Source organism: Montipora capricornis, chromosome 10 (genome assembly GCF_036669925.1).
Source record: "Montipora capricornis isolate CH-2021 chromosome 10, ASM3666992v2, whole genome shotgun sequence".
Classification (NCBI taxonomy): domain Eukaryota; kingdom Metazoa; phylum Cnidaria; class Anthozoa; order Scleractinia; family Acroporidae; genus Montipora; species Montipora capricornis.
In genome coordinates, this window is record NC_090892.1 from 39,256,264 (window position 1) to 39,281,263 (window position 25,000).

The window sequence follows — 25,000 nt, forward strand, 5'->3', positions numbered from 1 at the left end:
GTAGAATCATTAACTTAGCCTGCAATGGCGTCGAAAGTCATGTAACGCGAATGGCGTTTTAGTGGATCCTTAAACAAAATATACCCTTATGGAGCTCAATAATGGAAAGTCAGTTGGATGAAATAGGCATGAATCTCAAAAGCGACGAGTACTGGACTTCGACAACAATCTATCGCCCGTCGAGACGAAATCAAAGTGAGCAGTATTTACCTGAAGTACATGGTAATTTGACACAATTGAGTTTCTTGTCTTCACGCACGCAATGAAATAGGAAGAGGTTTTCGCCTCTAAGAGCAAATATGTTGTTTGTTTCAATAAAATTTTCGCTGGAAAAGGATTCTGTGGTATTTTCTGCCTTTGTGAATTATAATATCATGTTGTGTATTGAATTTTCGAGCTTAAGGTTCAAATGTGATATGTGAGAAGTTTTTTAGTATTGCTCTGTAAGCAGGAAGGGTTCACAAGCCTGTTGGAAGCGTGCTTGAGTTTCAACAAAATGAGCCCCAAAATCAGTGAAAACTTGTGACGCAGATGAATAATAAAGTAGCTGCTATTTCCAAAATGATGGAATTACCTGGTGATAAATAACGTCGTACGTGTCTTGGAGAGTAAATTTTGACTTTGCATAAACAAGAGTTGGGCGATTGTGATCTTTGTTTTGACTTCGCTCATTTCATTGTCAACCTTTATAACACTTGACAGAAAAAGAAACTTACAAAAACCCGGTATCTTGCCATCATTTGACACAGTTGCTTCACTGTTTGGCGAGTAAACATGCCGCGGTAACTTAATAACGGCGCCCGCTGAATTGCGGCCATGTCCCTTTCGATTTTGCAATTTACTTGAACGTAGCAAAAATCTCCCAAAATGTTTGTCGCTGATCGTAACTTTTTATATTCTATATTCACGGTTCAAAATTAATGTTGTTTTCATGTCGTAAATATTTTATTCTCGATCGACCGTTCGGGAAACTTCCTTCTGCTCTTTCTGAAAACTGTGTATCAATATTTATTTGCTTTTTCATCAATATTTGTTTTGCATAAAGCAAGCTAACAGAATCTGTACCTTGCTGAGTTCGCATTTGTTAGCGTTAATAGTATTTTCGGTCAGATGTTTCTGTTTTTTATGAGGGGTTTATTGTTTTGGTCTCCCATCCCAACACTAACCCCGTGAAACAGGGCTTGACTTCAGTGAAGTTTAGTATTACAAAGTTTTCGGATGCTCATAGGGCACACTTGTTGTGAAAAGAAGTTGTGAGGGAACTTGAAAATTATCAACATGTCAGCCCAGAAGCCAATGTTTCTCGCTTCTCTTTTATTTGTTATTCTTCAGAGACTGGAATGCTGTATTTCAATACCGCACAATTCAGTGCCTTCTGATTTTCTGTAGCACGTACCACAGGCAAGCCAGTGTATGCTTCACAGAAGCATCTAGTTCCATATAATCGCAGACGATCGCAAACGATCGCAGAGCCGGCTGCAGCCATACATTTCGGTCAGCAGAAATGTCAAATGGACACGCGCGTTGTGCTCGCGGCAAAATCTCTTTAGCAAACAACATAGCGGACATCGAGGAGGAAATTTTGCAGCAAGCAAATTTACTTCTTCTTTTAGTCCTGAAGCGACGGCATTGTCATCTTCAAAAGCGAAGGAAATATCGGTTTTGAGTTCGAAAAATATTCATGAAGAGACAAAAACTTGGGGCTTTCCACACACTGCTGAGAGAACTTCGTGTTTCTGACAGAACAGTAACGAACATAAACGAACATTCAGGCTTTGTTGCTAAGAAGTTTTGAATCATTTGAGTCAGAAATAAAATTATTATGGGATACGTTTCGATCGCAGATCGCAGAACTTTAGTTTCCATATGATCGCAGGATCGCAAACGATCGCAGACGATCGCAAACGATCGCAGAAGATAGAACATGGTGCTATCGTCTGCGATCACGATCGCAGGATCGCAAACGATCGAACGATCGCAGAAGTGAGTTTCCATATGATCGCAGACGATCGCAGAACTTTCTGCGCTCTACGATCTGCAATTCGCGATCGTCTGCGATCATATGGAAACCAGCCTTTAAAGTCTTCAACAGGGATCTAGTCACGTCATTGTCAACATTAGATCGCATTAACATACTAATTTGTTTCCTATGCACAAGCTGACTCTAAGGTCGAGTTCTATTGGGATCAACCGTTTTTAGTTGGTTGGGTTAGTTACATACATACATACATACATACTTAATTGACCGCTCCCCATAGGAGCTTTTCAGGGCCAATGAAACACAACGAAACGACGGAACAGAGCAACAAATGTTGAGAATTCCAACTGGCCGGAAGCAAACCAGTTGGCTATTTACAAGTGCAGCTGGGAACAAATTCAATGAGTGGTCAGAGCTGTAGATTTCATACCAAACAAACCATAGATAATTCAAACGCAACTGATTGAACTGAAAGTTCCAATGATTAAACGTTTATTCAAATGCTCTCAAAGGCAAGTCTCAAATTGATTGACGTAAAATTCTTGATTCGAAAATCTGTAGGTCGTTGATTATTACTAGAAGTTGTCGATGGTTGATAGCTAAAGTTAGATTTTGAAGTTGAAGTTGATGGCTGATTCTTGATTATTGATGTTGATGTTGAGATTGAGGTTGAAGTTGGTTTGAACTAATAACAGAATAATGACAATGCTCTTATGAGTACACGTGCCAATTACAGGTCAAGAATCGCTTTAAATCGTTCTAAAGATAGACACGAGCCAAAATTTCTTAAGTTAAAACTATTGTAAATAAAATATGTAATCTTACTTTGGTGTCCTTGCTTGCTTGATTCGATAGAGAAGACGTTCGCAAAATTCCGAAAATCGATAACTCAATCCTTTAAGTTACGCCAATCTAAAAGCAATTGTCCTGCAAGACGCAGTGTCTTGTATCTGCCAAGTGTGACACTCGAATTACACTGGAACCCGATTGGCTGAGTGGATTACATAAATTTGTTGGCGTTACAAGCTAACAAGAGCGGGTGTTGAACCCGGGACCTCCAAATCTCAAGGCAAGCGCCCTAACCACTGGGCCACACTGCCTCCTGTTGGGTTTTTTAGTGTTCTATTCAGAAAAACCTTTTTCGCCGGCATCAAACGAGGTTGGAACGGTTGAAAAAGCATTGTCAGCGGCCGCTGTCGTCTACGCGGGCCTTTTAAAGTCGGCCGCGGATTTCCCTCAACTTGTCAACGCTGAGAAGTCTGGTAATAACTAGGAGTTACCGCGCTTCAACCGAAAACGGTTGGAAAGGTGTTCTATTGGGAAACCTCAAGTGCTTCCACCTAAACCGGTTGATCCCAATAGAACAGTCTCTAAATAACATATAATTAACAATTATTGAATGAGGTTTGTGTTATCTGCCAATGCGTATCGCTGAGGATTTGCTAAGACGAGAGTACGCAAAAAAGTGATCACTGTAACAGAAAATCAACTTGTAAGTTTACAACTTTATTACTTTTTAAGCTTACAATTTTTTGCGCTCTTAATACGTTTACTGAGTACTAGTGTATGCTGAGATTACGGTAGAAGGGATTAAAATTCTTCATAATCTCCGAACGAAACTTCTTCATAATCACTTGATCAAACTACAAGTCGGCGTGTTAGGTGAGATCACGTCTGCATGTCGGGATATGAACTATCGTCTGTAAGTATGACGTCATTTCTACATGTGAAAACTATTGTGTTTAGGTATGACGCAAAGGAGAATTCGCTGCATGCTTGGAGCCAATCGAAATTTAGATAGTGACATCGATGTCAGTTAACCTAAGACTATTCCGTATGAATTATTAATAATAGATCGCACGAGCTTAGCCTATTAAGAAATCAGCAAAATATAGGCAAGCGCAGCTTGCAAACTGCTAAGTTACTGCGTGGCAAAAGTGCCAATGAGCCCGTGTGTTTTGACCCAAGGCAAACCTCTCTGTTCCTCCAGTCCTTCAGCCCAGCGAATACAAAAGAAGTAATGTTGGGCGCTCATGAAGTTTACTCTTATATCTAAATGTGTGTGTCTTCATAAGCTTTTGCGTCGTCCTTGTCTTTCGATATAACCTCTTCTGGCCGTTGTGTTAATTGATAGAACCTTGGTTTTTTCACTTTATTCGGTTGCAATAGTTTTTCAGTTGAAGACAATTCACGTGGGTTTTTCTCTCTGGCCTTGTTCTCTGATCATTTGCCACAGATTACTGTGTCGGGGAGAGTGGTTTAATTATCCTTCAACGGTAAGGAATGTCAATGAATTAGCCCACCATTTTTTGGCTCCGCGCGAACCACCCGGCTCTATCCCCATATTTTGATATTTGTGTGCAATAGACTACATTCGTATTCTCGGTATTGGACTGGAACTAGCTTGCAATAGAAGCAAATGGGGAAATCTTTTCAAATGCAAATACTTTTTAATATATTCCCCCGCATTAGCCTCCATTTCAAGCTAGTTCCAGTCCAATACTGAGAATACGAATATGGTCTAGTGGCTTATACCATCAAATGTGACATTTTCAGGACGAGGAGGTGTTTTATGACTAACAAAACACGAATAAATCCAGATAAGGTCGTACATTGTACGTATATTTTAGTTTCCCCCCATCCCTGGACAAGGTGGAGATTTCCTCGTAAGAAATGGGAATGGAAACAAAGAACTTTGCCGACGATGCAAGCTGAGGGGAGGGACTAGGCGGCTGCAATTACCAGAGTCAAAACTGGGATAAAAGAGGGGAGGACAACCCTTCTTCTCAGGAACGTCTTGCAACTACAAAAGCTATATAGAATCAGAAGAAACTTGAATAGCTTTCGAGGAGAATTTACTTTGTTAAATAGACTAGACTGCCTTTATCATTTCGGATTTTAGAGCAGCCTGAAACGCTAATAATTCATGCTAGCCCACATATAAAGCGCAAACCACTGTTAACAATTGTTAGTATCACCCAACCAGTGTTCTAATGCAAATCCTGCAGTTTAATTGGCTACGCTACTAGAGGACTAACCTGAAAGCTCCTCGATGCTCTCAATGTGAGAAACCTGTTGCCAAAAACCACAAACGATGTGCTTGCTCCACCTGTTTTGATGTGATTCATGGGAAGTGTTCAAAGGTTTTTAACCCAAAGTACATATAATCAAATGCACCAAAGCAATGGGTGTGTCCCAAGTGTACGCTCAGTGTTCTGCCCTTTCATAAGCATAACTTATCACTTTCTGATACCAGCTGTATGAACGAGCCTGGAGCCTAGGATTCAGACTTTGTTGATGAACACTTTCATGTGCTTCAAGAGAGATCACACCAGCTACCAATACTCCACATAAATACGCGAAGCATGGCATCCTCGTTTGTTGAGTTACTCGCTACAATCAAGGAGTACCCTTGTAAAATGCTCTTAGGAGTTCTCTATCGATCGGAACTTATTCAGTACTACCAAACGTGGCTCGACACAGTAGAGAGATTATTGAGCCAGTTGAACTTTCTTTGGGATGGTCGACTTTTTGTCACCACCGGTGATGTTCATTTGGACATGCTGACGCCAAATCGTTCTAAAGTAAGGAAATATATCGATATGCTGGCGTCACGTAACCTACATCAGCACGTGCAGCGCCCAACAAGAACCACATCAACCTCTAAAACACTAATTGACCACATTATCAGCAACGCACCCAGTTGCGTCTCGTACTGTAATGTGCTGCCCTGTCCAACTATTAGTGATCATGATGGACCGCAACAATTGTATTAAAGTAGGAGTCAAACGTTTTCAACCACGTTATAAAGGAAAGCGATTTGATGAAACAGCTTTTAATCAGGGAAGAACTTAGTGGTGTTCCTTTTAACGTTGTTTAGAGTCTTGGCGATCCCAACGAGAAACTAGACATCTTTAACTCGCTTTTTAAAACTTCAGTTGTCCGGACAAGCACGCTCCTCTATACTACGTAGAACTAAAATCACGTGACCCCCTGCGCCTTGGTTGAACAAGGAAGTTAGGAAACTTCAGAAAGGGTGGAACGTACTTAGGTATTTAGCACACGAAACAAACTCAGCAAGCGTTTGGAATAAATTTGGTGTGCTGCGCAAAAAGGTCAAGACGAATATTAAATCAGTTAAACTTGCTTTTTTTCAAGAGGGCTCTATCATCCAATAAACCCAAAGAATTGTAGAATATTATACATCGTATGTTACATCCCAGTCCGGCAACCAATTAAGGGGGACCCAGATGCTTTGAAAAAGCATTTCAGCTCCACTTCACAACGCTTGTTGGGATCAGAGGCAAATTCATTAGACTTCCTTCTTGATATTACTAATTCCCTTCGTGAAGACCATCTTACAAGCTCGTTTAATCAACGTTCCGTCACCTACAGTGAGGTAACGAAGGTGTTAATTAACTACTATGAGATCTGAGTGTTCAACCGGCGTCAATCAGATTCCTGCAAAGTATCTTAAACTCAGCGCCGATATAATAGCCTCACCTTTGACACACATCCTTAACAGTTTTATTACTATCAGCTCTTTTCCGGAGGCCAGGAAAGTCGCTCGTGTTTCGCATATATCCCTAAAGTGGACTCTCCTATTGAATATGATCATTACCGACCTATCGCTATTCTGCGGCCAGCAATTTCTAAATTCTATGAAAATCAACTCCTTTAATACATTGATCAAAAACAGGTGCTCCAGGATACTACCATACTACCTCTGGATACCGTCTAGCAATCTTCCTTTAGCCTGTCAAAAACATTTGACGAGTAAAAGTAAAGTAACGTAAAAGTATAGCAACCATATTTAACGTTGATAACTCGTAACAGTAATTCAACTGACAAACCTGAGGTCGACGATCAGTGCTCTGTTTTACGGGTATTTAAAACTACTTAGCTACTCGGGAACGAAAGAAGTCGAAAAAAGGATTCGGGATCCGGGAATCCCACTCGGGCCCTCCTGCACCACGGCCGCGCACTAACCGACTGTGCCACCCTCGCTCCTCCCATAACCAAATGTAATATCCTAACAGAAATTACCGACTGTATTCTTGAGAACGAATCAAAACAACTATCGAAAGAGCGCACAAATTGAGATCGCTTGAAACTTGACAAAAACTCATTTGGGAAGGAAGTGAGGAACTAGCCATCTATTGTTTTGCCTATCTGCAAAAAGTAACACCGTCTTTTGATATTATGCGAACTCAAACCAGACTACAAGCAAACTTTACCGAACATAAACGGGTGGGATTCATAGAAGTTTCGCTGACATTTCTGCTGAAAAAGTGTGATTCATCCCTGTACGAAAGTCTTCCCTGGTTGAGTTTCGTCTTGGTTTCTGGTCATTTCGTGGTAACTGTTTAGACGCTCGCTGAACGAAATGTGTTTAACACGGGATGAGGGATGAAAAATCCTCATTTCATCCTACAAAACCTGACCATCACTGCGATTGACTAGTGCTGATTGAATATCTGGTGCTCATGCCTTCGAACGTCTCACGTTTATAGACGGTGCCCACTATTGTTATTGCGCACACGTTTTGCGCATCTCGAGATACTCGGTTTTCCTACCGGATGCTCACTAATACAGAGACATTTTTGCACAGTTTAAAATTAACCGGAGAAAGTAGATCTTAGTAAGTACTCTTGGTATCCAAGAAGAAAACTGGGGGTAGCCTTGCATTTTTTTACAGATAATTAAGCTTCAGTATGAGAAAGAACGCCATACATTATTTGTATTTTAGAGCTTTTTACAAATATTATTCATGAATTATCTTTGGAAAATGCCCCAATTTTATTTTTGGATTTCAATAACTCTTGTTAAGATCTACATTTCCTGCATAATAAAAAACCGGGGCAAAAATATCTATGAATTAGTAGGCACTGTTCTTAAAACACTTTGCCGCCGCCATGAGTTTAGTGCAAAACAGGCAACTAAACAAGCTTCTGTTTTTTTTTTTTTTTACGCAAACGGCCTAGTCTTTGTATTGTGTTCCAATTATAAGCAATAATTGTTTCGTTCCGTGAAATTCTCAAAATTCCCCCCAACAGCGAAATTCCACGGGAACACAAGCCTCGATCAAGGTGTCAAGTTAAGCTTCCAAAATTCATGCTTAGATTTTCATGCTCGATCTTCTCTCTCCGGTCAAATAAAATGAATCATCTTGGGATCGATGAAACTTATCCCAAGGCATTCGTTGTCGTGACCGTCCCTCCCTGACTATCCAGTGACCTCAAACAAAATGTAACCCCAATCCGCTCCCCCGAGTTAAGGCTCACATGACTAAGCTCTCTCCGAATATTCAAATTTCCCGCTGTGGGATAATCGGCGATTTTGAATTTCCCTCGTGAATTAATGACTCTTTATTTAGGAGCTAAGGCTTTTGTTTCAAAACTTCCTTTTAAGGCAATGTTTGCAACGCCAAACGGAGTCGTCTTTGAAGAAAGCATTGACAATATCTTTATTAAATTAGTTTAACATGACTGACATTTTTTAATGTGAAACGTGACTTTTGAAGTTTTCTCCACGTCATCAGCAAGAGGGTTCTCTATTAAATGTGTTTGCCAAGAGGCCAAGAGAACATTAAATGGTCAATTACCTCTTAAAGCTAAAATGGCTAATAACTCGTAAACTGCATGTCTCCATGAAGCGTCTTCTAGTCTCTGAGGTGATCATTATAAAAAAAAATGTCGGATCCATATATTGGTTTGGTATTATTAATTTCATTTAAATAATTATTTTAAATAACTTCAAGAAGCTAAGCAAAATTTTAAAAACAATAGTAATTTATCAATCTCGCCTGATTAATACAAATAAAAAGGATTAAAATTATCTTGAAGAAACGGTATCAAAATCCAAACAATTGGGAATTGAGCCATCTCCAAGATTATGACCCAGTTGCCTGAGACTCTGGAACTTGTGTAAGCTCTACATAAACTAAGTAATGCAACAACTGTTTTTTGTACGCTGAGATTTTGCTTTCTTTCCACGATTTCCCTGAAGCTGTCCATAAATTCGTTCAGAGATGTCATTCATTCGCAAATAGATTTCATCCGCCCTTGGTCGCGCTCTAGGAACATAATTTAAAGCATCTAACACCAAAACACGAAAGCCATGTTGTTCCTTCAGAGAATAACCGCGAGTAAATTCTTCCATGGCCGATGGACCAAGAATCGACATTGCGTAACCGAGGCCAACTTTAACCCCCCCGGATAACTTCACGAAGGCGCCATACCACTTCTTCCGGCTGGATGAAAAAGCGAAGTCTCGCACAAGAATTGCGTTGAATAAGACTCCAAGAGAGAATATATCCGCTTTTTCTGTATAATGGCATCGAAAGACCTCTGGAGCCATCCAATGTGCTGGTCCGGTTCCTGACTGCATATAGTACTGAGCTAAACCCATAGGAGAACGGTGGGAATTGGCTTGCTTTAAGGCCAAAAACTCCCTCGCTAAACCAAAATCACCCAGTTTTAAGTTCTCGTTCACTGAATCTGACAGAAGAACATTGTCGGGTTTCAAGTCTCGGTGAACGATGTGTCGGGAGTGAAGATAACTCAGTGCGCTCGCCATTTGACTCAGCCATTTCAGAGTCGTTACTTCGCTGCTTGGATTCGAAAGCCGTTCGTTTAAAGTGCCACCCGAGCAGTATTCGGTTAAGATTAACACATGAAATACTCCGCGACGATCTTCCAATTGGTCCGCTGCTATAATTTTAACTATAAAGTCATGATCAACTCGACGAAGAGTTTCAACTTCGCTGATGGCTTTGCCAAGAGATGAAGGGTTTAAACACATAACATCTTTAAGAGCGTAGAACAGTGGTACGGTACTTCGTAAATCTCTGGCTTTATACACCACGCCAAACGCTCCGCTCCCCAACCGGCTCAGAATTTCCAGCTCTGTCCCATGTACAACAGTTGTTTGCCCAACGGGAAGCGAAGACATTCTTGTCAATGCCATCCTAACTCATAGGAAATTACTGCGATGAGAAGTTATTTCTCTTTGAATTTAAACAATATCGGTCACTTTTATGAGTATATTTTCATTCAAAACCAATATAAACAATGTGTTTATTTCCAACTCAAAGATGATATTTTATTTTGATTATAAACTGTGGAAGCTATATTTCTTTCATTTCAGTTGTCCAAACTCCAAAACAATGCCATTTACCCAACTCGGCATATTATATTGTGCATATTTCAAAACAACGCAAATAGTGTTTATGACGACCTCATACTTTCGGCTGTCTCTATACCTTTACTTTCCGTTTATTTCATACTTCAATATTTATGTGATTAACTTATCTGTACGCGTAAGAACGATAACAACAAGTTGTTGTGGAACGTAAAAATTAAATTTGGAAAGATTTTTTAACAGGCAATCGATTTTTCCGCAAAACAAGTGAATGATTGTGAATGAATAAGTAGGATCACTGTTTATTTTGTTCCCATGGTAATGCGACACTCCATCATCGTCCTTACAGCCGCGCCTTCAAACAAAAAGCGAAGCCGTTCTCATAGATCTTAAAGTTTTATTTATGAGAAGAATTTTGCAAGTTACCATTGCAAAAACTGTTGACTTAAAAAAGGTGCGTCACCAAATTTAGCCAAATTCAGCGACTGGCAACTGGCAACCAAATCAAGCGAAATGTTAAAATAATTCACTTAGAACATTAAAGGAAGGTTTGAATACTGAAAAGCAAATACAAAAGGAGGCAAAAAACGACTAAAATTGAATTGGAAAAGTTGAAAATTTACAGACGTATGTAAATCTAAATTTACAACCTTTAAATTACAGTTTACATGTTTTGTAAAACATATTTTAAATGTTGTTGTTTCGTAAATAAAATTTACATGACATTTTTGCATCTTTTGTTGATTCTGTAAATTCATTGGAAATTGGAACTTACAGGATCCTTTCGTAAAGTTACATTTGAACAAAACATGTAAATAACATGGAAATATTTTAAAGAAATTTACAGTATTTCTATTTGTAAATTTCATGTAAATTGCTGGGACAAATCATGCAAATAGCATGTAAATCAAGGCCTTTGCAAATAACATGTAAATAACATGTGAATTCTATATAGAAGTCATGCCCAGCACAGGAATGAGATTTAGAAAATAATGGAGGATAGATTTTGTGAGAATTGCTCTCAGAATTTTACATTGGAGCTTAATGAATAAAACCAGAACTAGAGTTTCAGGAAATTTCCTTAAGGAGACTCCCTAGAGTTTTACGCCCGAGCGCAAGCTGGACACATGTATAGCGTGTAAAGCCTGAATTACGCGTATTTTTCTGATTTTTGTGACGCCAACGTGACCAAATCTGTAAAATTAACTGCTAATTTCCTCGCGTTCCCTTTGGTAAAATTATTTGAAAATTTGCTCAGTTCTAACCACATACAGTTCCTATCAAATATACCTTATATTTGTTAAAATCTGTCAGAGCTAATCGAATATATGTATTGGCATTTCCCGCCATCACAGCACATACAAATCAAACAAACCGAGAGCTGAGCAACCACTGACAAACTTTGTGGTTAGAACGGCGGCCAAAAAAAACCTGTGCAAAAAACCGGTAGGAACCAGGCCCAAGCTCATAGAGCCGTCCTACTTGTCTATATACATTAATAAAATTAGAAATGCGACAAAATGGTGTCGACCTATTGTAGAATGATCTCCCACATGCAAACAGAGCCTTAAATACTCAAATGGCTACGCCCGTAATTCACCTTCAGACCCCAGGCCCCAGACCTAGACCCTGCTCAGTGTTCTTGTGCCGCAAAAATATTTCATTTCCGGCTAATTCGTTGACACTCAAAAGCCGGAAATACTATCAATCTCTCTTTATAAAGGCATTTACCCTGATAAACTGAAAATTGCTGAAGGGATTCCTGTTTATAAAGCAGAATATCCTAGTCTTTTTGTAAACTACTGACATATTTCTTTGTACAGTTGCCCAACGTTTTAAAATATTTTGAAAAAGGCATTTCTTATCATATTGTGATGTCGAGGTGGCCTCTCCTCTTAGCCTTGCCCCAGTTGTTCGAAGGGTGGATAGCGCTATCCACTGGATAATTCAATTGGTTTTACCAGTGTTTATCCGCTGGATAGTGATTTATCCGGTAGATAGCGTTATCCATCTTTTGAACAGCCGAGACCAGATTGTTTCTTGAGGTCTCCTCGCCTAACAACATGCTGTACAAAATTCATTTAATACCAAGGCTAATAAATGATGATGATGATGATGATGATGATTAGCGATATTCCTCAGAAGAGGTGGAATTGCGCCGTTAAGGACAATTAAAGGCCCTATGCAGCACAAGATGAAATATTGAGAAGTCATTGGAAAAGTATATTGCCCGGTAGTCAAGCATTCCACCCATGCTCTTCCCATCCCTTTTAAGGGGTTTGTTTATTTAAGACTTTAAAGTCTTACAAGCGCTGAAAATGCTACATGATCCACAGAGATAACAAAGTGGTCTTATTTGTATTGACAACAAGTGAACTCGATATATGTTAATGACATACCGGCCTATTTTGACATTCTGTTCAGAATACCTTTGGGTAAAATGTTTGCAGAAATTCAGTCTCTGTCAGTTTGGGAACCAGATATTCGTAAAACAAACAACAACAATTGTGAGACATAACCTTTTCAGTTAAAACAACCATTTTAGGGTTATCACGAAGACCCTCTGCAAGCGCCTCCCATATCAGCCGTTGCTAAGGAGTGACAGAAAACATGTGAATTATCCGAGTAGTCCGGTACTTGAGTCATCTTTAAAAAAAGCGAACATTCGTTGAAAAAAACTGGCGCTCCTAAGTAGAACCTTAAGGAAACCTGTCTTTGTCGGGATGAACTATCTTCACAAAAAGGAAATAAACATCTTCATTTACGATAACACAGCCAAAACTAGAAAATACACTCCAACGAAAGCATGATATATATACATCAGCAAATGGGTAGCCACGAATATATTGCACACAACAAAAAGATCCAACATCGATCTGTTTTGTGCTTAATGCTAAAAAGATTTTTAAAAGGTTAAATTACTTGTCAATTTTCTTTTGTCCAAGTCATTGATTAAAATTTGTTTATTGGATACTGTTTATCTAGAAGTTTGACTGAATTAATCGTTCTCTCACATTTTTCTTACATGTCTCGTTTTACAATATTCGAATGTTAGCACGCACGAAGCAGGTTTCAAGAGTGGGCTGAGTTTTTGTTGCTCCTCGACCCTACTCTGTCTTTTTTTTTTTTCTCTTTCGGGGCAGGGATGGCGCAGTGGTGAGAGCACTCGCCTCCCAGACTCGGCGTCATATGTGGGTTGAGTTTGTTGGTTCTCTACTCTGCACCGAGAGGTTTTTCTCCGGGTACTCCGGTTTTCTTCTCTCCTCAAAAACCAAAATTTGATTCGATTTGCGTTAACGTGTTAATTTCAATTTACAGTGTCCCCGATTAGTGCTCTGCGGCGCTAGAAGATTTCTTAGGGGTACTGTCATGCTAAACAGTGCTGTTTTTAGGTCAAAACTGAGTAAAAATCTAAATTAGCACTTAAGCTCACAAGTACAACATTCCTGACAACTCACTGAGAAGATATGAAACATATTTGTGGTACAAAGAGCTATTTGTATTTAATTTTTGGTGACTTCTGAAGACACCGTCTCCAGACTTGAAAGCACTGGCCAGTTTTTTCAAGTTTCAATCCATTTCTCTCCATCCTTAGCAGCAAACAACAAAAAATAGCTTCAGTGCCCTTCAATGGTTATTGGCAACAAAACTACACCATTAATTTTTGGTCTTCATCGATGTAAAGACGTCTTTTAGTGTTTAGAAGCTTGACTAAAATAGCGTGACACCGCCCCTTTTTAAATAAAGTTCCTTTCCTTTCCTTTCCTCCCTAATCAACTGGCCGCATCAAAGAATGCGGTGATACGAATCCCACGTTAAATTGCGCGTTCTTCTTGTTCTTCTGTTCAGAAGGTTTTAACCATCGACGCAAGAGTTAACTGACCGCAGCCCAACGCCTTAATTTAAACGTGAACGCAAGAGTTAACTGACCACAGCCCAATGCCTTAATTTAAACGTGAAGACGCACTATAAAAGGCGTGGTATCTTAGGCACATGCAAATGATTTATCAATCAACCGTAGATGCAACCGAGCTCTGTGATAATTTGTGCAATTAAACAGCTTCTCATGGCAATGTATCCGCAATATACCATTAAATGTTATCTGTCGTTCTTTTTTAAATCACCAGTCCCTTTTTCTAGCGCCAGAAATATCTTTTAGGGCTTCCGTCTCTGTGTTGCTGTTTGTTGATCACTATCTTGGATAATCAATCAGTCGTGCTTGAATGAATTCGAACAAAAGCCGTGCATTATGGGCAACTAATAGTAAGTTTGTCCCTTGTGTTAGTTACTATTAGGGTCTCAGTAGACATATTGAATAGTTTTAAGTCATTGCTTATCACAGTGCGACTCACGATTTTGTGTCGTTCACACGTCAAATCTTGCCCAGGTCTTGACTTGTCTTCCAGACCTTGTCATTGCGCGCTCAGGGATGACAAATTCCTCTGCTTCGTCAACTCCAACGCTCTCATCTGAGTCACTTCCGTATTCCTCAACCTGGTTCAGATTAGTAGCACTAGAGGGAGTAGGCGCGAGAATAGAAAGAGGAATGATGCTGTCTGATACGAATGTTATAGGCACCCCTGTGACCCCCGCTTAGGTCTCCGTCGTCTCGGGGAAGACAGGTAACACTGTGTTGACCAGCTCAGTTGCATGCAAAGAATACTTTTGCAATGGGCACTGGTCGTTTTGCATACGCGGCTGGTGGTAAAGCTCCTGCCTTATCCTTTGTTGCCTCACTTCTTACGGTCCTTTGCCTCACTGGGCGGTAGCTGTCTAGCTGATCCCGCATTGCATCTTCGTCAATTTTTGGGCGCGTTTCAGAAGATATGGGAGCCAAAAAGCTTAAATCAGCGAACAACCTACCCGTTTGTGGTACAGGGTAATATGACGATGGATGGGTATAGTACTTTGCGGCCCATTTACTAACTCTTTCGAGAGACTCCTTTTCTATCGTGCCAAAGTCGTGGGCGTATTGTAGAGCAATGAAAGTTTCGTGCATAAAATGGCACAGTGCATGTAAGTTCTCTACTTGTGTTGTTAGCAATGTTTTCATATTCATATCGATGCGTTCTTTGTAATCTGCATTTTAAACGCGTGCTTAATTTTTAACAAGGCTGTCTATCTCATTCAACAGAAGTCCGATTGATGTTTGGGTCTTTTGTGAGACAGTTCCTCATGGACCGTTCGTCGCCAAGTCTTCCTTTAGGTGGTTGCGATAAACCTTTACCGAACTTTTTGCCTAATCTTTCAGGCCCATAAAGTTGATGATGTTCTTGATAAACTCACTCGTCACTTCCGACTCGTCACTTCCGACAGGAAACAGATAAAAAGTGAAATCCCAGACTTGTACCTTTCTTCACGACGAAGAACTTCTTCTTCGACGATGAGGCAACTGACGTCTCGAATACCGAACAGCTTTGCAAACTTGGTCATTAACGAGACGTAGAGAAACTGCAAAGGCGAAGGCTATAAACGTCTAGTATGCCAATCTTCAGCTGTAAGAGGTATGCAAGCATTTATCAGACAAAAGAGCCCCAAAGCAGTAGTCTATAGGCATGCACTGCAATGCACATTGCCGATGGATTTATATGGTATTCCAAACTGAACCACGCCCGACCGCCTTAAGTCTTTGGTGAAGAGGCTTGGCAACTTCTTAAGCATGACATGCCGAAATCGTCCAAAATACATCGTGTTGTTTTTAGAACTTTTTGATTGAAATTTCGCTTTTTTTATTTGCTTTGAAACTGACGGGAAAAGTGGTCATTTATCCGAGCAATGAACTTCGATACCAGGTTAACGTCACAAAATAATTTGCATCGCTATGTTCAAACAACTGTCTCACTGGAGACATCAACGCGGTATCGAACCCATTCCCCTTTATTGATCGGTTTTCGGTCAAAGTATGACCACGTAATACGTTTCGAAAAGTAATGTATGTCGAAATAGGTTTCGAAAGGTAATGAGATACTTTCGAAACGAAATGTGATTCTCTCGAAAGCCGGTTGCCATGGCTATAGCATGTAATTTTTATTTTTTTAAGGAGAAGTTTGCTCCAAAATAGTCCTTACATGTTTTTCTTTTTACCACCAAAAAGCTAATACAAATGTAAGCCACTCACCCTAATTTCATCCTCTAAAGTGCGTTCCACCTCGAAAGTAGCCCAAAACCAACCTCGTCCCCAGGGTCTTCTCGGCTTTCAATATGGCGGCGGGTCGGGAGAAGACCCTGAAACACAGTGAACTAAAAAGATCGCCAATTGGTGCTTTTCTCACATGAACTCTGATTGGTTTAATGTCGAAAGAAAGATGGTGGCTAGTGAGGAACAGAATTTCAAAATTGTAGCTGTTTCGTAAGAAGTAGCCGCAAATTAACAAGCATAACAGTCAAAAATAATTCGCCGTTTTTTCACGTTGCACGGTGATCTACATCAGGCTTCGATTCCAATTAAAGCTACGTTGGCTTTTCACGTACGCTTATTGGGCACCTTAGACGTCTGGAATAGCTATCGCTAGATATATAAAAGGACATAATGGTGTTTGAAATACGTAGCGGTAATGAAGTGATTTTATTTCGTGCGTACATTTACGTTTTGGTTGATTTTGGCGTCTTAAAAATGTAATTCCCTAACGCGAGCATTTTTACTAGTACTGTTGTTCAATGTTTTTCACCATGTCAGATTGTGTTACAAATAATAAAATTGTGCAATAGGGTTCAGAGATTATTGATGTGGTTGTTTTAGCTGTTGACTCGTGTGACAGCTGCAATGAAGGCGAGTCTGTTAAACAGCTGTTAAACACAGGTCACATTCCACATGTCAAGACTAGAGGTCGCTGATCCAATGATCAACAAGTAAGCCAAAAGTTTCGTCGAGACCTGAAACAACATTTTTGTTGAGTGATTTGCGCTAGGAGACACTTTTGCTGTTGTTTATTTATCTGCAGCACAGTGACATGTACACCGACCTGTGGAATGTGACCTATGTTTTAGACCTGCAGCTGCAGTAACCATATTCTTTCCCATATCATCCCTTCCACACTCTTCAGCTAGTGGCGCACAGAGAGATTTGACTCGGGTCGGTTTTCACTAGTCATTGCCTTTTACTTTCATTATACGTAATAAAAAATATTAATCACTTCACACCAAACAAAGTGCACGTCATCTTGTAATTTTCCAAGCTAAGAGGGTTATTTAAGAATCTAAAGTTTTAACAATAATAATTATTATTCTTGAAAATAATTGTAAGGCTTATCATTATGGGATCGGCTATTCATCGAGTTACGAGCTGAGTTGAGTTTGAGTTAAGTTTGAGTTAAGATTGAGTTACAGTTTTTGGCGGTTTTCGGAATTAAAAGTAGTGGATATTCAGTACAAGTCACTTCGAAAACTGTTTTCTTCGTGTTGAAAGCTATATTTGCATAAATTTTTGCAAAATTGCATGGCTTTCCTGATCAAAACAATCTCATTATTATTACACCTTTTAAGGCATCATTCTCGTTGCTGCTGTAAAGTCTATCGACGTCAAAACGATGTCTTCAAAGGGATAAGGGTAAGCCATTTAAAGCCAGCCCGGCGGCTACGATGAACCGTATTTGTCGTGCGGCATCATGATCGATCATCAAACGAAAGAGGACGACGAAGAGAGCCCGCATTACGCTTTTTGCTCATAACCGCTGAAATTCTAAAACACCATTGTCACGTTTGCTGGTCACCGAAGTTTTGTAACGCAAGCCGAGCAAGTGGACATTTTTGATCTAGTCACACATGTCGGAAAACCATTTCACTGCAAAGTTGAAAGAGACAAGATCAATCAATCAATCAATCAACTTTATTTAAAACACGGTAAATGGCTCAGCAAGCTGGTTTTCAGACGTGCCGTGTAAGAATTACAAAGTATAAATGCCAAAAAAATTACAAGAATTACAAGATATAAATGTTAAAACGACCAATAAACTAGGTATAACTTAGCGCTAAATATTATTTAATGTCAAAGAAATTTAAAAAATAGTAATAATTAGTAACCAACATAATTTACTATGTAATAATACGAACAAGCCATGTACAAAAATGTGCCCTAGCGATTTAAAATGTGTCCTAGGATATCGCACGTTAAAGCTTGCAAGATCCCTTATCTCACGTATTTGATTTGACTGTTGGTTCCAAGCATTTGCACCTCGAGTAATCAAGTAATGCTTGATTATGACGTCTAGTTGCCTAGCTACAATTCCAGCCAAAAAGATGGTGACACCAACCCAAAATGCACCCCTTTCCCCCTTTTCAATGTTGATTGCGCTATAACTTTAGGCATTCATGAGAAAAGTCAAAAAGGCCGGGTCTAAAACAAAAGTCACTTTCAGTTTGACGGGTCACTCGTACTTGCAGGTCATTGTTTTACCTTTCCGAAAGTAACCCAAAATTATACCTTCCATTTGTCTAACCATAGGCCTAAAAACCCTTTTCTAGGATATGACTTGTTACTAATCAGGGAAAACACTATGAAATGTTGTTTGTTTCGCTCACCTTCTGTTTCCCGTTTCTACATGGTAAGACTTGGGATCTTTGCGCACTTCGGGTTCTCACTCAATGGAATGTTGATAGTTAATCGAAGAGTCTTCGGCAAGCGTTCGAAGTTACTTGTTATTTACTTGTTAATTAATTTTGGTTTTTCGTTCACGGTTTCTTTTGTTTTTGCCGGCAACTGTGACGTAAATGAGAACTGACAAAGGCACTTCCGAGGCTAGGGTCAGGTTCCGAGTTCCAGATTTTACACAAACCCTCATTGCGGCTCACTTGTTCCGATAATTTTGTGTGATAGCCGATCATGAAAACCACGCTGCTGGATGACAAACGGTACGTTTAATCGTTTAGCCGCCTGGGCTATAAGCTGTGGCTTAACAGTAAAACCCATCTTTAGCCTTACAAGAAGACATCTTTTCTGCGTCGATAGACTTGATCGCTAGACGGAACAACCGCGCGCCGGTGGCTCAGTTTGTTATGCACGAGATCGTGAATTCGACTCCGGACGGACTCGCAACACTCAGGGTCTTAAAATAATTGAAATAAATAAAATAATAACATCCGCAAATGGTTAGACTTTCAAGCCTTCGCGAATAAGGACTATAAATCGCAGGTCCCGTCTCACAAACTTCAATGTTCATAAACTCTGTGAGATGTTAAAGATCGCACCACTCAGTGTTGTGGTCTGGTCTTTTCATCAGCCATATGGTCGGCTTGGCATAATCTTCTAAAGGGACCATTGGTCGATGAGACCACATAACAGCAAAACTGACAGTAGTCAAATCGAAGGAGTCCCAAGTGCTGAAACTGGTAAACTGGTAAACAAGGATACTGCCGTGCATGAAATTTCAAGATTGTTTTGATCAGTTTAAAACCATTTCGTAAATATACACCTGTGCACTTCACGAAAACGGTGTTTCATGGTCTTCCCAGTGACTTCTACTTAATATTTATTAGATTTAAGTGCCAAATATGCCAAAAACCGTAACTCAATATTAACTCAAACTCAACTCAAACTCAACTCAACTCGTAACTCGATCAATAGTCTATCTCTAGATTTTCAATTACAAACTCTGTTTTCAATGTCCACTCTATCTCACTGTGTAAATAGTTCACCTGAAGTCAAAATAGATACAATTCTCTTCGAAGGAAATGAAACGAAACAAATATGTAGTTTAAGGAATGGGGGCAAACAAAACAAACACTGCAATTGTCACTGCCTCCAAAACAACACATTAAAAGCCAGTTTGATAAACAACAAAGATTCATCCCTTGCCCAGGGCTCATTCTTCAAGAACTCAGCTAAAGATGATGAGATGCTCATGTTCAGGACTTGCACAAATTGAATACGGTGTCCGTTTTGAATTAAGCCCAACAGATTTCATGAGCAGCATTCCAAGACATCAAATTGTCTTCACTGGTAGGACAATTCAAGACATTGAAAATTTCTTTTCATGGCTTGAAAAGCACAAGAAGCAGATTGCTATGGAATAGCATGCTCAACAATGTACTTTGACTTGATTATGTCAACTTTACAAAAAAATCTATTTACAATAACAAGTTGTAAGAATGTGGGCACTAAACATGCTGTGGTTCCCTGTTGGCAATAAGAACAGAATTAAAATACTGATTTTACACTGACTTGACAATACGTGCAGTCAGTCGATGAGATGAGAGATAAAACCACAACAGAACATTCAAATGGTTTCACCACAGAAGTACCACAGATTCTCAAAACATAAGATGTGGTATAATAATACTTCCTTTCAGGAAAAATTGGGTCAATGTATACTGGGGAAAGTCGTTGTCAGAAGGCTCATATACGCCGATAAGAAATCAGATATTCATTCAAGTGTATGAAAAGTTAATGATAATCAGGTTGAAATGAAATTGCAATATAAACTATACATTACGAAGACGGTGAAGACACCTCCGTGACTAAATAGCTAGAACCAGGGCTTTCATTAAACTTTAGCTCACTGGATTTTACGGTAATCAAATGTCTGCGATGTTGCGGGTGAAACTGTCTGCAATGGCTGTTTCCAAGCTGTTTTAAAGTCACAGTCCCGAGAAATAATGGCCGTATAATATACCTATTATATATAGTACGGTATATAAACTGGCATTGGTTTAAAATAACATGAAATGAAAAGAAAAGCAAGATTTCTCTGTCATCTATCGCATTCTCGTTGCTCGTTGCTCAGCGTGTATCTTTAGTATGGACTTGAACAATAATCAAGGCGAACAATTGTTTGGTTTCAGCCAAGTAAACGACAGATTACGAATGGAAATCTCAATGCCATATTTCACGAAGGGTGTCCACACTTTTTACCACTTGAAGGCGACTCGAAGAAGATCGCTGAAAATGCGGTACATACAGAACGCCTACTGAGACCACATGAACGTTTATGCCCGCTTGTTCTTTGTACTTTCCCACAATGCCGCGCGCCATCTCAGATTCGCGATTCATGTATTATCATTAGAGACCTTAAGCAGAGACGACGAGAACGGACGACGAGTACGAACCGGAAGTAACTTTGACCCATAAGATGATACTGCGCATGTCATGTCTTGTCTTAGCTGACTTCATTCGTCGTCCACCCAACGTCGAGAACGTGAAAACAGCTGTGTTGCCGTCCTCTGTTCTACGTATGTATTTGTCAGACTATTTCTTCGCCTTTTAGAGGTTTAATTGAGCAAAAGCTAAGCAATCATGGGTTTGAATTTAGTATGCGAAAGTTTCTTTTGTTTTTTAGCTCTAACTTAAAGTAATTTGCCTCTGTAAACTTCTTTTGCAGGAATTGTACATGGCGTGTCAAACTCCCACGTCAGGGTAAGATCTGAAGTCTTAGTAAATTGGATCGTTCATGATGAACTTTATAATTTCCTTGTGAAAAATGACAGTCGCTTCGGGACGGTTAAATTTGTGTTTCCGTTTATCCTCAGCGTTCCTCGCGAATATTAAAAAGCAGAGCATCCACAGCTTTCTAAATTTTGACTGACTTATCAATTTCAACTTCATTCATTGCTCGATCTGTCTAAATATATAAGCTTTTTCTAGTAATGATACAGATAAGGTTGTTTGTATATAGGGAAGAATCCCAGAAACAAAAAGCCACGTCGTTATAGCAAGCTCGAATATTTCAAGAGATTGAAAAAACAGTCCTGTAGATCGCAGACTTGCAACGTAGGAACATAAGCTAACCTGCATTCAATGCAGGCCAGAGTAAGGCCAGAGTAAGCCTGATTAGCACTAATTTAGATTTAACTATCGAGGTGTATGCAATTAAATATGATATGCAATTAAAGCAGCATTAGTCTTAATCCCTGCTCAAAAGTTTAAAAGGAATTTTAAGACATTCCCATCAGTTTTTCTTCACTAGAAACAACTCTATGAAATGGACAGAAGACCATGACTTAACCCTCTGGGGGTAAGTTCTTCTCCAGGAGCCTTTCAAGCATCCAAGAAACAGCAAAGAAAGGGGTGAAGTGTGGGGCAGATAGCCCTTAATCTTAACAGTCTTGCAAGTCCCATATTCAACGTGTCCAAGAGATCAGTGAGAGACAGACTACCCCTTTTGCAGACTAAGTACAAGGAGAAAACAAGAGAAGAAGAAAGAGCATCAGGCATAGACTATGAGGAGACGCAGCTAGACGCAGCAGTTGAAGAAATTCTTGACAAAGAAAAGGCAGCTGACATGGAAAGGAATGAGCAAGCTGGCACTCTCACCAAAAACTACCAGAGTGAGAAGGCAAGTGCCGAAGAGGTTGGACGCCAAGCTATGGAACGTCTGGGCAAAACCCAAAAAAGAAATGCAGATTCCGAAGAAGAAGGAAAACTCAGTAAAAGAGGGAAGAGAGGAAGTTCTGATGCTGTTGAATACCTCAAGGAGAAGTTTGAGTTAGAAAGTAAACTGAGGAAAGATGAAATGGAGTTCAAGAAAAATGAACAGCAGATGTTGATGGATCAGCAGAGTCAAATGCACAAGCAGCAATTAGAAATGATGAAGATGGTACGACAACAGAATCAGTCATTAATGGCTGTATTGGAAAAAGCTACATTCACAAAGTGATTATCACAAGTCTCCTCAAGATTTTGGAAACTTATTTTAAAACAGGTTGCACTTAAGGGGAGTATTAATCTTAGAAACCCCTTCTTTTGGAAACCCAAGCTATGTTAAGCATAGCCGCCACCGGTGCGCGGTCAACGTTCTCGTCGAGCGAAGCTTAAGTTTAGATTTTCCCGCCGTTTTCGTACCGTGAACGGACGGTTCCGTCCCAGTCTTCACGCGGTACTATTCGTCGTCATCGTCTTCTTCGTCGTCAACGCTTAAGGTCTTTAACCCGTGGATGTTACACGTGTCAATGATCACCTCGCTTTTGTGTCTGCGGCGCGGTTACTAACTCGGCATGGCTAATCACCATTATTACAACACTTCCTTCAAATCGCTCGAGGACGGGTATATTATCAAAGAAACTGATCTTAAGACAAAATGAGTGAAAATCGTAAAAGGCAACTTGTGGTATTTGCAGTTATCATTCTGGGAAGCGTTGTGGTCATTTTTCAGCGATGGCTCTTTCAAAGTGATTTTGCGAGAGGTTTTAAACATTTCCGTGAAACGGGCTTGAGTTTTTCAATGGTGCCTCAAGACAGCAAACACAACGAAACGGAGCATAGCCCTAAGCTAGTTTTATTTTACACAACGTGGTTTGGAAATAAATGGCCAGGCATTGCGAAAGGCTCAGATGTCAACATAAGTTGCGGTAAGCAAGTGTGTAGGTTCACACACAACCCAAACGAACTTCAAGTAAGCGATGCTGTGCTGTTTCATGGCAGAGATTTACCAGGTGTATCACATATGAAAGACATAGAGAAGACAAAATCACCAAACCAGCGATGGGTTTTCTTCCTTTTGGAAAGTCCTGTAAATGCGGGCAGAAATCCAGCATCTTTGAAGGGCTTGTTTAATTGGACCATGACGTATCGAATAGATTCAGATATTTTCCTACCATATGGATACTACACTCGGTTGAATCCCGACGAGATTTCCTTAAATCAGACTAATTTTGCGGAGGGAAAAGACAAACTGGCTGTTTGGTTGGTAAGCCATTGTGGAACACTCAGGGACGAGTTTGTCAAGAAACTTCTGAAGTATATCAAAATAGATGTCTTTGGTTCATGTGCAAAAAAATTTGATCAACATGAATCCTGCCCGAGAGGATCTCAAGAGTGCAATCACAAGCTAAAGCGTTACAAATTTTACTTGTCCTTCGAAAATTCCTTCTGTGTTGACTACATAACTGAAAAATACTGGTTCCCGCTCAATCACAGTATCGTTCCAGTTGTGATGGGGGGAGCATCGTATGAAAACAAACAACTCGCTATTCCTGGCTCATTTATTAATACCGCAAATTTCGAGTCTGTCGAAGCTCTTGCGAAGTATTTACTTTACTTAAACGCAAACGACACTGCTTATAACGAATATTTTTTGTGGAAGAAAGATTTCAAACTAATTACGCTATTTGATTCTTGGCTTTGTGAAGTGTGTACAGCGCTGAATAACGATTCTTTACCTGCAAAAGTATATGATATGGTTGACTTCTGGGGAGTAGCGAAAAATTGTCATGGAAACGATGAAAAAGTTCGCAAGCTTATCGCCGGAGAAGATTGATTCAGATAAGTTTTTGTCTTTGAATGACAAGGCAACCTCAGTTCGTATCATGAATTTGCTGGGTAACCAAGGAACAACTTTTAACTAAACGCCTTCCCGAAGGGCATTTCTAGGTTCTTTGTAATGCAAAATTTCGTTTCGATAAACATATGCGAAACGAACGAATTAGTTTCGAAAAGGTAACGTAATACGTTTCGAAAAGTAATGTATGTCTAAATGGGTTTCGAATAACGATCCAAAACAGGGCATGAACAAAAAGAAAACCTTTCGTTGCTTTGCGTGACATGAATATTTACCAGGTTTGAAGGTCAAAAGTTCAACAACATCTTGCATATGTATGCCTCCAGAAAATGAGTTCACAATGAAACGGATAGCATTGGATAACATTATGGACTCAAACTTTGCGTAGCTCACTGAAGTGCAAGTACGTACTGCTTTAGGTAGCTTTCTTTCGGTAGTAACTGTTCATTATGTCAAATTAGTATAAATACAAAATCGCGCGCTCTCGTTGGCTCGCTATCTCGGATTATCAGCCGATAATCACCTCGACGGACAAAATGGCTGCCAGTAGTCGTTTTGCCACTGTAAGTTGAAGATGATTTCCCGTTGAAAGGTTTTTTTTTCTCTTTTTTGAAATAATCACCTGTGTATTTATACTTCGTCTCGGTGAATATTCACCGATAATCACTTGTTA

The 25,000-nt window shown here is 39.8% G+C and overlaps 2 protein-coding genes and 1 long non-coding RNA gene across 3 annotated transcripts in view; 1 reads left to right on the forward strand and 2 right to left on the reverse strand.

Annotated features, from left to right (window-relative positions):
• The window catches only part of LOC138018512 (uncharacterized), a 66,555-nt gene that overhangs the window by 36,561 nt on the left and 4,994 nt on the right, over window positions 1-25,000 (reverse strand). The window lies entirely within an intron of this gene.
• On the reverse strand, window positions 8,423-9,996 carry LOC138019000 (serine/threonine-protein kinase 35-like). Its single transcript, XM_068865668.1, has one exon. It carries the CDS (start codon window positions 9,944-9,946, stop codon window positions 8,921-8,923), a length of 1,026 nt encoding a protein of 341 aa, XP_068721769.1. The 5' UTR covers window positions 9,947-9,996; the 3' UTR covers window positions 8,423-8,920.
• Window positions 23,081-25,000, forward strand: part of LOC138019320 (alpha-(1,3)-fucosyltransferase C-like) — a 3,628-nt gene continuing 1,708 nt past the window's right edge. Inside the window, exon 1 of the mRNA XM_068866068.1 lies at window positions 23,081-25,000. This exon is cut by the window's right edge and continues 1,708 nt beyond it. Within this exon, the coding sequence (XP_068722169.1) occupies window positions 23,128-24,306 (1,179 nt within the window). The 5' untranslated portion in view covers window positions 23,081-23,127 and the 3' untranslated portion in view covers window positions 24,307-25,000.